Here is a 17080-nt window from a genome sequence, read left to right as displayed (position 1 = left end):
GTAGTTGTGTATCTTCTTTGTTATCTACATGGTCACAGGACAAACCTGTGTGCTTAGCATTCTCCTAGGAGTGTGTTATGTCACACATGTATGTTATGAGCTTAATTTAAATTAGCTGGATTGTGCTGTGAGTCCCTTGTTTGGGAAAGCACACACCATGTTGTGGCACATTTACAGCATTCGGCAGACGCCTTTATCCCGGAGTGACGTACAAAAGTGCTTTAAAGTCTCTATCCGTGACTACATAATACATGAAAAACACTGGTTCACTAGGTCACAGACTAAGGATATCATCAGTCTAAATCTCTGCTGGCAGGAATTGAAGCACGGTTATCTTTTATTCATAAAACGAACAGGAAATAAAGAACAAGTTTTGGTACATTTTGATATAGACAGTGTCTTCCATTGTCCATTTAATCATACACATTCCCATACAAATTTTGTGTGTAAGACAAATATAAATAGCAAATGTGGTTTGTTATTTATCTTATCTTATTTATATCCAAAACTTAAATGTACTTGAAAGAAGAGTGTATAAAGATAGTATCAACATTCTCTATAAGATTATACAATATTTTTAATTCATTTTTGTCATCACACAATTTCATGTGTTATTTCATGCCTTTGATGCTTTAATTTATTGATATAAAAATGTGAAAAAAGAGAGTGTGTGGATGCGCTTACATTTTTCAATGGTATTGTATGTAGTAGGTGTATGTGTGTATCTTCACATATCTATGATTTTTCTGATATAGGTAGGGGAGTGTTTGGGCAGGTATGATGTGGAGAAACACAGTGCCATAGAGAGGGAGGATTATGACACAGCCAAGCAGAAGAAAGAGCAGATGGAGGCCTACAGACTCAGAGTCTACCAGCAACTGGAGCTACATGACCTCCTCGATATGGGCCAGGTAAGACTTACTACAGAGCCAATCCATCCAAACATCATTTTCCCTTTGTGGACACAATCATCTATATTTGTTTAATCCCATCCATCTCTTTCCACTATTTATGCAGCCACAACAATTGGGAAATAAAGCAGTATGATATTCCTTTCATAATAAATTAAGACACAGTTCACTTTTCCAAGAGTAACAAAAGTTTTATAACATAGGACAACATCATAGTTATTGACAGTAACAGATTGGATGTTAATATTTGTTTGTTGGTATTCAACAAACATAATAAACAGGTTACAAAAATGTAGCATTAATGTTTTTATGGCAGACACACATTTTGTGATACATATCATATGCAAATGGCTGAATCATGTAAAAATATTGCGCTACTGTAATTCAGTACCACAGATTTTGCACTCCTCATTGAAGAAATTATTTCATTTTTATAGCTGCTATTAAAAACTTGGTTTGCATTAAATTGAGCTATAAAGGGGTAATAACATGCCGTAAAAATGTTTGGCATATCTGTGTGGTATTCAAATACATATTTAAGCCAATAAGACAATATACAGAAATTAAGAAGTGCATAATATTTTACGATAAGCAGCTTTAAAAAAAAAAAAAAAAAGAAAGAAAGTTCTTTGAAAGAATTCTTATTTTATACATTAAAGGAGCCAGGACATTACACAAAGATGTCTATGCATGTATGTTTAATTCTACATAGCAATTAACAGCATGGTTCATTTATTTTATTATGTGATGTTAATGGAGGTTAATAGCTGAGATTTACTTTCATTACAGATCCAGAGAATGACAGAAACTGCGTCTGACTGTAGCTTTCCCTCTGAGAGTGTTCGTCCACGCCAACATTCCATGCCTCTCTCGGAAACAACAAAGAAGAGGAACCAGGAAAGGTTTTTATTGGAGGACATGCAAATGACACCAAAACCAACAAGCCCTGAACGCACAAGTGCAACAAAACCACACACACCACCACCTCGCCTTCCAAAGATTGACGTGAGTCTCAGAATAAGTACACATTCACTTTTTAGACTTTATACACTTACTTTACACACTAAACTTTACAAAATACACTGTCTAATATATGTTAGACAAAGTACACTGCACCAGAGATGATTAACTTCATTGGATGGTTTACTTCCTGTTCTAATCTAGTTTACATGTTTTCTCTGCCTGTTCCTGGAGAGTATACAGTAGATTAGGGATAGACATAAAATTGATATTAAAATATATTAGTGTTTGTGCTTAGATCTAAGTATATCGTAAGATTCATGCCTATTATCTTTTTGTCTCAGTGCTTTCTTTTGTGTCGCCCTCCTCAGTCTCATATTACAAGCTGTCTGTGCCATACACATGGTGTGTGGATGACAGAGGCTTCTTCCATCTGTTAGAGTGCACCTGAACTAAAAGTCGCTCCTACCGTCTGCACCTAGCTCCACCTTTTTATAATATCAATTCACAACATGAAAAGCTGACCTGACCTGACTACTGTTCCCATTAGTCACAGCCAGTTTTTGTTCATTAGGAAATCAAATGATAAGAAGGTTAGAATGAATAAAATGAAATTATTAAAAGGAAAGACAATGGGATGTGCTGTTATAGGAAGATAAACAAGAACAGGATGGTGTGATGAGGCTTAATGTCACCAGCCAATGTTGATCATTTTCGAATATCACATCCCAAAGTGTTTTATTCCTCTTAGAAAACTGCAATTTCGTAAGCATTATAAATATATTTATTAATATACTATATATATCTAGAAGTACAACACGTCACGAAGAAACACATTCATATAAACCTGTGAAACTTGCAGAGTTCCTGTTTAAGAATCAGGTTTGAGAATTTAGGAGCGCTGTGGTATAGCAAGGTCATACTTCTCAAAACGCTAAAAACTGTCAGTAACAACAACGACTGTGTACATGTATATGTGTTTAAGGTCAGCTCCTTGCCATATGATGAGAGGCCTTTACCAGCCTTGAGGAAGAAATCCGACAATCAGACGCAACCTCAAGCCGAACAAACGCTTGCTCCACTGGACTCAGGTAGCCCATGCAGTCCTGGAGTCACTGGAGAACCAGAGCCATTGTCGGAGAAAGCCCAGAGAGAAGCTGCTTTGCCCATAGAGGTCTATGGAGATAGTCTGGTGAGCAAACTTGGCTTATAAAATGTCTTACAGTGAAATTAAAAACAGTAAAATATAGCATTTATTGTAATAAAAAAGATTTTCTATGATGAGAAGCTTTTTCGAGAGCATTCTGTTGTTTTTCTGTATACAAACTATAAATGTATAAGTTTTATATTACAAAATCATAATATATGCATTTATCATAATAAATGCACATAAACTATTGACTCAAAGCAGGTGGACATTAAAATATAGCACTATTTCTTATTTTCAGTTTTACTACCAAATTGCCATTTACTTCCTCATTGCTGGCTTCAGCTCATCCAGAACTGGACTATATTGTTGATGCTGCCATTTTTCTCCCTCAGGTGGCTGGAGCTTACTCAAAAACATGGTCCTATAGGGAAGGTTCTTTACTAGCAGTGTATAAGAAACTAGCAGAGGTTTCACCAGGAGCCCCTAAAGCTGATCTGATGAACATGATGAGAGCAGCAGTGTTCCTCTGCAAGAAAGCACTTACAGATAAAGTGTCATCCGTGAGTCTGGCCTCAGTGTATCTGTTGTCCTGTTTATTTCATTGTACTTTATTTCATCGGACAGTTTTCTGTGAGTGGCAGTATTACCAGTTTAAAGTGTATTTTTTTCATGAAATACATAGAGAACATGACCTGATCATTTTTTCCCCTTTTTTTTTTAGTTTTAGTTCAGGTTTGCTAAAAGTTCAGTTCCTATAGTTAAAAGTTATGGCTAACTATTTTAAAAGCAATGTTAAAACATCTTTTGAGACGTTCCATGATATGTTAAAAATAATAACAAATCTAGCATGTCATTTCTTTTATTGTCAATTATGCGGTGGGGAAGCTCAGTCCAGTTCATTTTCCTAGCCACAACACACACGAGGTGTATTATAGCAGGAGAATATAAGAATAACAATACAGTGGGTTTCCATTATTGGATATGATGAATGTTGGTCTAAGATAAGAGTAATAAAACAATATTTATAGATACTGGTAACCACTAATGGGATTTAAGAATAGGTTTTCATATACCATTGATGTTGCACTGTTGAGTGAATTGAATTGAATGAATGCAAAAACCCATTGTCAAATCCCTGCTGATCTCTTTATTCATTTGTGAATATAGAGGTTATCATGGGTTGATGAATCAGGTTATGTCTCATTGTTTCTACCTTCAGGGACTGACGTTGAGAGAGCATTATCAAACATTACATGACAATTCAGTCTTACAAAACATTATTTGAGTGTAGTTCCCTATGTAACTGTGGTTCTGTGAACAACAATGACCATGTGATGTTGTATTTGATATAAATACCATTTGATATTTAACCATCTCGTGCCACTAGGAATGCCCAGCTGCTGCCCAGGTTACTAGGTAACTTCCTGGAGAAGCATGTCACTAAGTAACAAATTCCTAATGTTTAAAATCTAAAAGCATATAATTAACTGTCTTTTGTTAATGGCTAACTAATGCCCAAGAGGAGGAGACTTTCCCTGTGGGACAGCATGGTAGGGGGTTGGTGTCCGGTCCAGTTGTCGGCCTTGGAGAGGATGTCCATTACCCAGTGGGACACCCTCTGTTTACACAGTGGAGTTCTGCATTACTCCTACTATTCTTGCTGACCTGATTGCTAGCACATTACAACAGCACATTCGCAAGTTTTTCATTCCACTTATAACACAAGAATATTCTAGCATTAAATTACAAAAAAAAGTAGAGTAGAGAGTAACGTATTTTTTTTTAAATCAATTTTTAATCTATATATAAAAATAACTAAAATACCGAAAAATGATAAAGCCCTTTGATCTAAAATACTCTCTGACTGATACAAAGCACAGATTCTGCAGACGTCTATCTCCTTACAAAATTTTCTGTTCTTACTTCTTTCTATGTGGAACATGCACCATAGATGTCCTTATTAATAGAAACCTGTAACTTGCCTTGGAGCAGAATTTCTGCTAATTCTGACCAATCAGATTTAAGTCAGTCCCAGCTTTATGAATATGCAAACTGCCATCCCAGTAGTTTACAAGCTTGTTTGTGACTGCTGTTGTTCTTGCATCATACGCCATCACAGGTAAACACAGTTGAGGTAACTGCAGTACATGAGTTTTGCAGTGTTTTATTGCAAAACAAGCGTAATTTTGTTCATGACAAATATTTGCTTGCTCCCTAGCTTAGCAGTGCAGGTGCTATGACCTAAAGGTTTGTCTAGTAATTTGGATATTTGATGTACTGCTCCAGAACTGTGGAACTATTGAGCTTATTTGCAGCTCACCAACTAAACAACTTGCTAGATCTGTTTTATTTTTATTAAGAAATACTGAGAGATCTTCTGAGTTAAATCTGACTGATATGATGTGCTGACAAAATATTTCATATGTTTCAATACAGTTTTGTACAGTAACAGACTGGCACAGTACAAAAGAAAAGCAACACATTATATTCCATGATATTCAGTAGTACTTCTATGGGTAGAAAAAAAGGTTCTGTCTCTTTATCATAAAAATCTCCAAGTCTTATAATTAGAGCAGGCTGGCCATAACCAGCAGAATTGAATATTAAAGATGGTGACTGTTTTGTTTTGAAATATTTATAAATAGTAGATGATTAAATACTTTATTTCTTTTGTATGAGAGAAATATTTGTAATGACTGTAGTGTACATGAAGCTTGTATATGGCTCTACAGCTCCATGCATTGGTTCTTGTCTTGTGCAGGTATTCCAGGCATCAATAAAGCTGCTGAGGATGATTCTGAAGGAGTTTGCATCCTCTCACCAGCTGGGAAGATCTGAGATTAGTTACTGTGTAGAGCACATCTGGCCATGTCTTCTCTCTCGGACCGGCGAGTCCACAGTGAGACTCCGCACACTGGCCATCGCTTTTATTCAGGTAAACTTTATACACATAATCTGAACGGCCAACCTTAGTGAAGATGAGGAATATCTGGCTTTTTTGTTTTTTAGCCTAATCTCACACTTATGAGAGATATCAAATATGAGATATCTTTATTAATAAATATATAAATAAATGCATGCATGTAAGCGAGTGTACTGTCAGGACAATAGGTATATTCTGCACCCAGACACACACACACATACACACACATAATGATGGATGAGGATGTTTAGATCGCAGTTTCCAAGTATCACAGTTTGAGGTTTTTCAGCATTTGAATAACCAAATCTGCAGTTAGGCGTGATAAACAGTTTGGAACGCATGCCTTTAAATACCAGTATAAATAAGTAAATGTAAGATTACTTGCTCTGTTTTTTATCCATCTTGTCAAACATTACGGTAGATTCAGTACTGTTATGTTGTCACAGAGAGGTTGTACAAAGTCCTGTAGGAATGCCAATATTGACACACATGGGTTGGTGTTTGTGTGTGTGTGTGTGTGTGTGTGTGTGTGCGCAACATTGATAAATGGTTGCATTCTGGTGTAAATGTATGAGTGTAGTATATGTATTTATTGATATATTATTATCGATGTGTGTATTATAGCTTACAGTAATGTGTATATGCTTATTGAGAGTCTCTCGGTAAGAAAACTCCAGCTAGATTATGTTCTTGTTTCTCCCCCTTGGCTGTGAGAGTGTGTTAGGCAGTAGTCACCAGACTGACACACATCCTGTCTGAATGTAGGAGTAGCTCTTAGATCATACTGCTCTCTGGCCTGTCACAGAAACTTACTAATTAAACCAGCCAATGCAAATCCAGTGTATGAAAGGAGCCCTTTGTCAGATTTGTGCTGGCATCAACCCCTCTAATGATCTCTAAGCTTGCATCAATTTACATAGACAGCTGTTAAATAAATGGGCATAAAACCATGTGCAATAGAAAAAAAACGTAATGGGCCTTGCATCTTGTATTTTCTACTGAACTCATTTTCTGTATTGAATGTATATTTGTGTTTTAAGAATCTGTTTGAGAAGAAGGTTTTAATATATAGGTGTGCACTTTTACTCTGCAGGAGATGGCTGTATATAAGGAGGTTCGTGCTCTCCAGCTTGTCCCCACTGAGCTGGTGAAGCCCATAAAGAGCAGTACGCCTGCACGTCTCGCTCTCAGCAGACTCGAACTGCTGGAAAAGCTTCTGGAACAACTTGGCACCAACGACTCCGGCTTTACTCTTGACAACGTCATGTTGGTAAAGACCTCGCTTACTTTTTTTCATCCAAATGAAGAAGTGATCTCACCCTCACTTGGACCATATCCTAAATAACTCTCCAACACTGTCCTTTATTCCTGCATCACTGTTTTAGCACACTTGCACCACTGCTCACTTTAAATTCTTCATTGAAATTTTACCTCATCATCAAAACCATTGTTCAGACCAAATTTAGAAATGACAGATTTTATGTTAAAACATTTATTTTACTTCTACCTAACATTAGCTTTTTTTTAGCAGTGTCAACAACACTTGACTGAACAGTAACTTTTCACTCAATCAGGCAAAACACACAAATAGACAATGGAAGTGCAGTGTGACAAGACCTAGGACTGTTACCACCCTGAAGTTGATTATATTCTTATTTTAACAGCACATGCCAAAGTGTTTTGTTTATCTAATCCCACAGCAATGTGGCAACAATTACATGTGTTTTTTACTTATTAAACAATGGAAATTTATACTTTTTAGTATAGGTTGTATATTGGCCATGAAACAAATTAGTTCCAGTTATCACTTACAGTTTAACGGCTGTAGACAACAAGGCAGCTTCCTGAAATGTTCAACAAAGAACATAAAGACTTCCTGTGGTGGAAGAATAAAAACAACAGCTTAATTTCTTATAGTTACAAGGAGGTAAAACTATAATGTCCACACAGAAAACCTGATAATAAGTTTCAAACCTGTTTTTGTTGAGCATCTGTTGTTTCTATAATATTGATCATGTATTAGAACAGGCTCATTAATATAAACCTGTGGTTTGCAACAGGACCAACAGTCAGAGCTTCTTACCAGTGAGAATTGACAATGATTAGTGTTAGTGTGTTAGAAGTGTAGCTGTATGAAAGCTGTATCCACATGAAAAGAAACAGTGAGTATAATTATATTCCTGCATTTCATTCTTAAAGTTTCAATTTTTCACACTTTTTATTCAACCAAGGCTTGATGCCCAAACTGAATCCTTGCTCAGAATGCTGCAGCTGGATGTCACCCATACAAGAATTAAACTTGGATGGGAAGTTGTGTTACACCCATCTAATGACTACAAATCTTACCTACCCTTTGACTGTAGGGATGACCTCAGTTTATGGCCAACTCCCAACCTTCTTAAATCTTACCAGTTAACTGTATGTTTAAGTGTTTCCAAGCGACTCCTATTAAATTTCGGTATATAAAACCGCATTAAAAGGGTACAGTTCCACCATATTAATAGGGAACAGCCCAAATCATTCAGGACACACAAATAAGATACGTAAGCTCGACCAGTTGAGCTTCATCATTGCTTCCATTTGTTGGTTTGAAACCAGCTACCTATCCCTTTCCACTTCATCATGTTTATAAAGATTTACGCAAACAAATATTTTTGTTAATAAAAGCAACTTGAATCACTTAACCAAACATCTCTAAGTATATTTCTTAGAGTATATTTCTTCTGTTCCATTATCAATTCTGATTGGTCATTTTCTCTGCCAGCAGTGCTGTATACTGACAGTTATATATATATATATATTTTGGTGAGTTTAGTGAAGAGTCTAGCAGAAGGTGTTTCCCTCACAGAGTTTGTGGTTTCCTGTTTGTTTTAAAGGGAGTGATATTGTGATAGTTATCTATTGTGATCTCTGTCTTATATGCTTATATAATGAGTTTGTAGGCCTTTCAATAAAATATGGCATAATTTTCTAAATTACTGGCCAAAGCATGCAAGAAAGGGGATAGTGAATGTGAGTGTGTTTTTCAGCATTCTCTCCTTCATATCAATCAGTGAAATGCTTTTTGCTAAGGAATGAGCTTGAAACAGAAGAGCTTTTGTATAACAGAGTGGGTGGTGCTGGTGTCCCAGCGCTAGGCTCATAGCCGTGAGTTACGAGGATAAGGCAGTCACTGCTGGCCTCTAACACGATAAGACGCAATCCTTCAGCAGATTGAATCTATGTGTAAACCCTGCAAGCATTGGCACTGGGCACTTTTCTTTCTGTATTTTTTCCTGTGCTGGTTTTCCTTCTCTAGCCCTCCTTCGCTTTTCTGTTTTCCTCTATCTGTTTCTGTTTTCCTCTATCACTCTTTTTCACTCCCTCCTTCCACTTCATTTTGTCTGTCTTCACAGCCCTAGTTGATGCTTGTCCACTGTTTGAGCTCCTTTGTGCATTTTCTCAAGCACCTGCGTGCCGACAGGAATTGTTTGAAGGGTAAACTTCAGGTTCTGTAAAAAGAATAGCTGTTGAATTTTCACACTTGACTGTAATCAGGTCAGGTCTGAAAAGGCATATTAACTTTGGTTGGTGTTTAGTTTAGTTCGGCTTTGTTTAGCTTTGTTTTGTAGAAAAATATAGTTAGGGATTTTTGTTACACCTCACTTCTTTTATAAAATGTGTAATAAAAGAACGTTCCCATGATGACACTTGAGATATGGCTGGCGTATTTCAAACCTATTCTCTGTGTTAAAATAATACCAATACTACTACTCCTAATAATAATAATAATAATAATAATAATAATAATAATAATAATATGAAGGGTTCTGTAAGTGACATGTGATATTACTTTCACTGAAGTATTTGTGGATTTATTTATTTATCCATTTAATCTCGTCCTTCTAAATAGAGCGTATTAGTAAAGGGGTAGCTTTGGGTTACCAAAAGGGTCAGCGTTGATAAATACCTCCCTGCTGCCATTGGTTTCCTGGGAGATGAGCTGTTGCGTTGAGCCGAAACGCGATTAGGTTTCCTGTAATTAAAATGAGGGGAAGAGAGATACGGTCCTCATGAATAGCATCAGTGTATGGAGAAATAGAAAGTTGAGTCTGGGAACAGGAGACAAAGAGAAAGAGAATACTGAGTAGGAACTTTGGAAGAAAAAATCGAATGTTCAAAAGTGGGTGACTTATGCAGGTCTACAGTGTTTACATGTCTTATCAAGCGTAGTTATTGTTTTCTAGTAATAATCACATGAGATAACAATTGAAGTGAATTCACCTGTATATAATTGGACATGCGGTGTGCAGTCATAGGAAAATAATAAACAATACAAAATAATGCACATCCTGGAGCAATTTAGTCCTATTATGATACAGCCCAATTACAGTTATAGTTATATACAGTTATATAGCCACTGTACAGTTATATTACCACTGTAGAGCATTGTTCCCTCACTATTATTTTGTTTGTTTGTTTATTTGTTTTATTTTTTTATAGTTTGTCATATTACACAGATTTGTTACTATAGAAATGTGATATGAATGTAATATAATGTGATATGAATTACACCTGGAACTGTCATCAGAGCTATTGTTATTGAAAATTATTCAACACCTTCTGACCAATCAGATTCAAGAATGTAACAGCTCTGTGGTAAACAGAAGGAAACCGTAAAAACTGAATCTAGTTATTTGGTGTGACCCTTCTTTACTTTTAATACTGCATCAGTTCTCTTGGGTGTGCTGATCGTTTATAAGGAAAAGTTGTTCCAAATATCTTGGAAAACTTGCTATGGTGTGTCTACTGCAGGAACCAGACGGCACCAATCATGTTCTTTTAATGTGTTGTTATCTTAAACGACATGGGAAGAGATTTCTCAGCAAAATCTGAAAAAGGATATCTGGAAACTTTGCTCTTTTCTACTGACACACCCACTACTAGACAAAAAATATATATCGGATAGGGAAGACTTTTTCACCATACTTTAGGTGTCTTCAGTGATTATGAATCAAATATGTTTGTGTGGGTTTAGTTTCTAGCAGGAGTACTGGAGCACTGTGCAGCGCCCGTGCGTGAGCTCGCGGTACGGATCGTCCAGATGATGTACCATCTCCACGGCCGTTCCATACTCCGCTACCTTCCACCGGATGATCCTAGCACTCGTAAAAACATCCTCTACAAACACCTCTTTGACTCTTTCGCAAAGATAGACGGCAGAATTCCGCAAACGCAGGTAAAAGTCAGTCAGCCGTAACTGCTGTCATTCACGGCCAGTGTTACTATTACAATAACAAAAGGACAGACCATGTAGTAATGGAAAAGATGTTAGTTTTGCTCCTGAAGTGTAAATCAGTGTGTAAAGATTCCGAAGAGACTCAGTAATGGACATCAAGACACACTCTTTGTGTAGAATGCTTTATTGGGTGTCATGATGTCCATGCCAGGCTGGAGAGTTTGCCTCAGGTTAGTGCAGTATAACCAGTCCAAGCATGATTATTTCATCTCTGTCTGTCTTTTATCTGTCTGTCGTTTAAGGTGAAGAAAGGAAGGCTGCAGAAAGAGGGAGAGAAAGAGGAGCAAGAAATCAAGAGCCTCCAGGATCAACTGGCTGTTCTGAAGGAGCTTAGTGTAGGTTCATTAGCCATGCATGCAGTCATTGTCCTTGGAGATTAGTGCATGATATTTCCTCTCAGAAACAGGGATATGATGAGGAGAGCATTGTTACTTACTGTGTTTTGGGACTCTTGGTAGATTTTACTGTTTGATTAACATTCTTGGAAGGCTTAGAATTTATGTATGTATTCCATGGCAAACAATCCACAGATAAATGCTTTTGATCCCTTGTTCTATTTTCTAAGTCTGTTAAAACCCATTTCTTGAACATTGCACCTATATGCTATGCTTTCACATTTTTTCACTTTCTTTAAGTGAAAATATGTGAAAAAACGAGTATATTCTTGATATACCTCATTGGTTCAGCAGATAGCATTATCAGCTCAATCCCCAGTTGGTCCCCAGTTTGATCCCTAGCTCTGGTTAATACAGGTTACTGTGTGAGTATCGTCCTCCCTCTTAAAAAACATGTCAGTAAGTGCTTTAGATACCCTAAACTAAACATTTCTACATAGCACCATCAATTTTTTAATGAAAGCAACTCTTATTGTTTATGAAGGAAAAGGGGAAGGAAAAGAACAAATCCCCAGAGAGAAAAATGGAGAAGGCACATAAAGCAGGTGCGTATTATGTTATTACGTGTCCTGATGTGTGTGCAGATTTAAGAGGGTCTTAATGTCTACCTGTCTGTATAGGTGTTAAAAAGGGAACGCATTCCACCTGTACTGATGGAAAAGTGGGCCAGTCCATACCAAACTACCTAGACAAGTAAGTTCCTGTTAGACTGTGTTATTCCTGTGTTCCAGTGTTTACTGTGAACAGTATGATGATAATTATGTTAAAACCAACTGGTATGTACCCTGCAGGTCTAATTCTCTCTCTCTCTCTATTTGATTTTAATAGAAATAAAATAAAATAAACTGAGTATTAAACTTTTAATAGAGTTTAGTTTCCCCCTGATATATTTCATATATTTTGTAGTATGTGTTCTAATAGTGGTTTGTTTTGCAGTCTTTGTATATTTTGTGGGGAGAGAGATAAGTCTTTTACAGAAGAGGGTTTGGACCTGCACTACTGGAAACACTGTCCAATGCTGTGCCGATGCCTCCAGTGCAGACAGGTATATCAGAGAGATTCACACCCCTTCACATCCACACAATGGGATAACTTGACCTGTCATACTCAATAAGGGGTTTGGTATCATAGAGATTACACATTTTTGTATTTTTTTTTAACTTAATTTGCTGAATTAGAGTAATGCAGTAACGTGGAGTAGAACAATATAGTGGAATGCTTTTTGTAGCTTACTTTTAAATTCAGAGCAAAAAGCAAACCATGCAAATCTACTACAAACAAAAGTGCAAATAGACTAGTATATGAATTCATGGTAAGAGTTGGGCATGGTGCATGATTTTGACTTGCTCTGGAACAACGCATGGTTTTATAATGAAAAAGAAAATGCTTTAGGAGCCTTTGATGCTAAACTTGCAACCAGAGATGGGAAAGCTTTACTAAAGACGCCTGAATGAATGAAACTGGACAATCCGTTTCTGCCTTCAAACCGATGCAACAAGAGGCAGCAAGAAAGTTAAATGGAAAATGGAGCAAAGATTGACAGAAATAAAGTTTGGTGCTATAAAACTAGTTTTACATTTACTTACGTTTACATTTATGATATTTTGCAGACTCCCTTATCCAGAGCGATGTACATAAGTGCTCTGTGAATGAATACTTGAATACTCTGTTGGGAGGTACTATAGCACTCAGACAAGCAAGAAAAAAAGTGCTAGTTTAAGTATATCAGGAAGAGGTAGGTCTTCACCCATCATTTGAAGAAGCCAGTGACTCAGCTCTTCAGAAATTGAAGGAAACTTTACATTCCACCATTTAGGTCTCATAACAGAGAACAGTCGTAATGCATACCTACATTGTACCCTGAGAGATGGTGGGACCAATTGAGCAGTGCTAGAGGAATGTAGCTCTAGTATAGAGGAGTATAGGAGTGCGAGAGGAATGAAGATGTTCTGAGGAATCTGCCATTCTATCTGATCAAATAACAGAACTGGTTCCGTCGGCTTACATAGTGATTGGCAATGGTGTCTTACCCGACAGCCTAAACAAAAAACAGTCTCAGTAGACTAAACATTTTTGTTTAACACTTTTTCCTTTTTTGCAAACTATGCGACAGCAAAGCAGCAAATATTCTAAAGCCACATGAGCACTGGAAGTGTAATAATGCTCATACTAATACAAGATACAGTAGGTTCAGTAGTCAAAGCTGACTTGGTTCAACTCTGGGGATGAAGCAATTGTTTGCCTTAAGTGGCTTTGGAGGCAGGCGGTCAAGAGAAGAGGGTTGTTGTTTTTTTCATATGAGTGTATGATTAAGGTTTTCTAGGATAAATACTCTTTCAAAAAATAAAAACATTTTGAAACCTTTCTGTTGTAGGATTCTCCATAAACCCTTCAAGGCTTTCAAAGAAATGATCAAAGAACCTTTCTAGAAGCGTTCGAAATTTTGTTAGTTACTGAGTAAGTGTTTTCTAATGCAGGTGCTACACATAGATAACACATTTTTAGTCCAGTCAGTGCTGTTCCTTTTGTGACTTTCACTAGAATTACTCGTCACGCCAAAATATTATGCACTTAAAGAGGCTCCTGTGGACAATCTTCTGGACTTAGTAGCCCATAGCTTGAAGCCCAAGAGAGCATAATTGTCCCCTTTTGTTGGGTGGAAGAAAGGCATTTTTTCACCCCTGTCAATTAGAGTGATACTAGCCAGTCTGCAACGATTGGCATGCTGTGACATGTGTTAGCATTCACACTCCTCGGGTGCTAGCTGAACAAATAGGAAAAATTGCTGACATGACCGATTCAAAAGGAACCGTTACATAAATAGTTGTTAGTAATTAACCACATCTTCCAGTCCAAATAGATGGACAGACAGTAATAAAATATAACTCTAATAGTTATAAAAATATATATAATTTCTCAGAATATTTGTCATAAATATATGTAAGAGATATATACAGTGTATATACAACAGTACCCAGATTACCATGAATAATATACAATATACATTCAGATAATAAAAACAAACATAAAGATAAGTTCAGAGCTGCAGGATGATTACAGGCAGCAAAACATCTATCGTTATAGTGTAGAGGTCAGCAGGGTAATGGGTGTGGGAAAGAGGCAGGCCCTGAAACTGCTGGTTCTGGTATGAATGTTCCTTTATCTCCTCCTGGAAAGAAGGAGGTTTGTGCATTGTGTGATTGGGATGGGAATCCCTGATGATGACGTATGCTGTATGTAGTCATCTGTTATGGTTATGATGTATAATGGCTGGTCGTTGAGCACTATTGATGTGTTTTCAGCACCATGTCCCTTCAGGGCTTTCATACACAATCAAGCTGCCATACCACACTGTGATGAAGTTGGTCAGGGTGCTCTCAGTTGTGCGCTAATAGGAGCTTGTTAAAATCTCGGGAACTTTCTTCAGTCTCTGCACAAAGTAAAGATACTGTTGTGCCTTCTTAACCAAAACTGAAGAATTTTGGTGCCAGGAGAAATCCACAGATATGTGTACATCCAGAAATTTTAATGAGGTAGACTACTACTTCAGTCTCTGCAACTTTTATGTTTCTGGAAGTCCACAATGTGCCGTTTGGTGTTCTTTGTGTTGAGGGTGAGGTTGTTGTCAAACAGCATGCTGATACGTTTTGGATCCCCTCTCTGTAGGACAGTCCGTCATTGCTGCTTATGTGACATGTGACTTGTATTCTAGGTGAGGATGTTGGAGTTAAGCAAAGTCACATGGAGTGCATCAGTTTTCAAGATGAGGATTATATAAGCATCGGGTACTCACGAAATAATTAGACAAGAAAATTAATACACCCGACATTTCCTCTAGAGCTCATGCTACAGAGCACGTAGAAGTGAGTAAGTTAGGTTGTAGACCTTTGTTTCCCACACTCATGTTTCCGTGGTTTTTTATTTCGTCAGCTGACATAAGAAAGGTCGTCTGTCATTTTGTTTGCTCTAACCGCATTCCACCACAATGGAATGTTAACTGGTTGAACTTTCCCAAATATCTTACATACTTTTCTTTCTCTTAGTACACTGCTTTGTTATTGTTATATCATTTTTTTATTTTTATCTGAAGATTGCTTGGTAGACTTAAAATAACACTAAAGTAAATTTGTGTGTGTGTGTGTGTGTGTATTAGGTAGTAGAGATTGCAAGCCTAACAGAGCACCTGCTCTTCGAGTGTGAACACAAAGCAGATTTTACCCAGTGCCCTCACTGCTCTGAGGCCATCTTGAGAAATAAGCTGATTGAACATGCTCAGACTACAGCCTGCAATCGTGAGTACTTCCCATGTTATCACATTTCACATGTCACTGCTGTCAGCTATAAGTAGCTCAGACAAATACAGCCACACATACAGCTGGGCGTTTTTTTACACTTGGAGCAACGTGGCTAGCCAGTTTGCAGATGACTAATAATGATTTCAAACAAGCTGAGAATGTTTGAAAGTACAGCAGGTCTATTTTAGGATGTCTTTAAAAGATTATTCATGAATTAATACATTTTGGTTTTTGGAATGTCATATATCAATAAATGTGCGTTTGTGCGGTAGAAAGTTTGATGCTGTGTGATTTTTGTTAAGACTGAGAACTACCTCCTTGTGTGTGTGTGGTGTGTGTGTTTTTTTTCTGACCAGCTCTTCCAGATACTGTGGCCAGTGGAAACTATAACCACTGTCCTTTGTGCCATGAGAACTTCTCACCAGGAGAGGAGGTGAGGCACATGCAAGTTTAATGCTGTTGATCTACACCCACACATTCACACTTATCAGTCTGCTCAGTTTCAATTGTCATCTTTAAATGTCACAGATGACTCAAACCCTTTTTACATTCTACATTTGTATTTATTCATTTACCACATGCTTTTATCCAAAGTGACATAAAAAATATATGAAATACACAATCCATAAAGGTCTATAAAAGAGTAATATTTACAGCAGGAATGTTACACGGGTCAGGAATAATCAGCGAATCGCTTGATTATTATTTGCGTATGTTCAAATGTAAACATTTTGGGCAAACGGGCATCTACCATCTGTTCCCTTTTCTCTCTCGTATCTGATGTCTCTAATTACAGGTCTTGAGAAGGCTTTGGTTAATGGAGACACTGTCTCTGTCAGGCATAAACAGGTGTGCCTGGGTTGGACACAGAAGCTAAAATAATGTGTAACATCATATGAGCACAAAATTCTGCTGTTCAGAAGCATGAATGTGAGGTTGTGATGACATTTGGATATCTTAACCTGTTCAAGTCCCTATTTCTATTCAGCTGAGGTTCAGATATGAGGGATAGCCTGAACTTTTTCAAAATTGCCCTGAATATAATTTCTATGCACTTTTGAGTTTCTTTTCTTGAAATTCCCTTCCCATTAAAAAGCTCATTTTATGCTAAAACTTTGAACAGTGTTGTGTAGTCCTCATCACATCGCAATAATAAACCCAGCTCTAG

The 17080-nt window shown here is 37.2% G+C and overlaps 1 protein-coding gene across 2 annotated transcripts in view; it reads left to right on the top strand.

Annotated features, from left to right (window-relative positions):
* Positions 1–17080, top strand: part of cep104 (centrosomal protein 104) — a 31890-nt gene that overhangs the window by 10417 nt on the left and 4393 nt on the right. For both annotated transcript variants that reach the window (XM_058390609.1, XM_058390610.1), the window contains exons 8-20: positions 756–911; positions 1701–1916; positions 2857–3063; positions 3414–3581; positions 5783–5956; positions 7038–7214; positions 10962–11162; positions 11465–11557; positions 12102–12162; positions 12238–12310; positions 12554–12662; positions 15771–15909; positions 16269–16345. In XM_058390609.1, the coding sequence (XP_058246592.1) occupies positions 756–911; positions 1701–1916; positions 2857–3063; positions 3414–3581; positions 5783–5956; positions 7038–7214; positions 10962–11162; positions 11465–11557; positions 12102–12162; positions 12238–12310; positions 12554–12662; positions 15771–15909; positions 16269–16345 (1851 nt within the window). The remainder of the gene's footprint in view (positions 1–755; positions 912–1700; positions 1917–2856; positions 3064–3413; positions 3582–5782; positions 5957–7037; positions 7215–10961; positions 11163–11464; positions 11558–12101; positions 12163–12237; positions 12311–12553; positions 12663–15770; positions 15910–16268; positions 16346–17080) is intronic.

Source organism: Hemibagrus wyckioides, linkage group LG05, assembly GCF_019097595.1.
Source record: "Hemibagrus wyckioides isolate EC202008001 linkage group LG05, SWU_Hwy_1.0, whole genome shotgun sequence".
NCBI lineage: Eukaryota > Metazoa > Chordata > Actinopteri > Siluriformes > Bagridae > Hemibagrus > Hemibagrus wyckioides.
The sequence above is the reverse complement of the archived record's forward strand: the minus strand, read 5'-3'. Positions and strand labels throughout refer to the sequence as shown.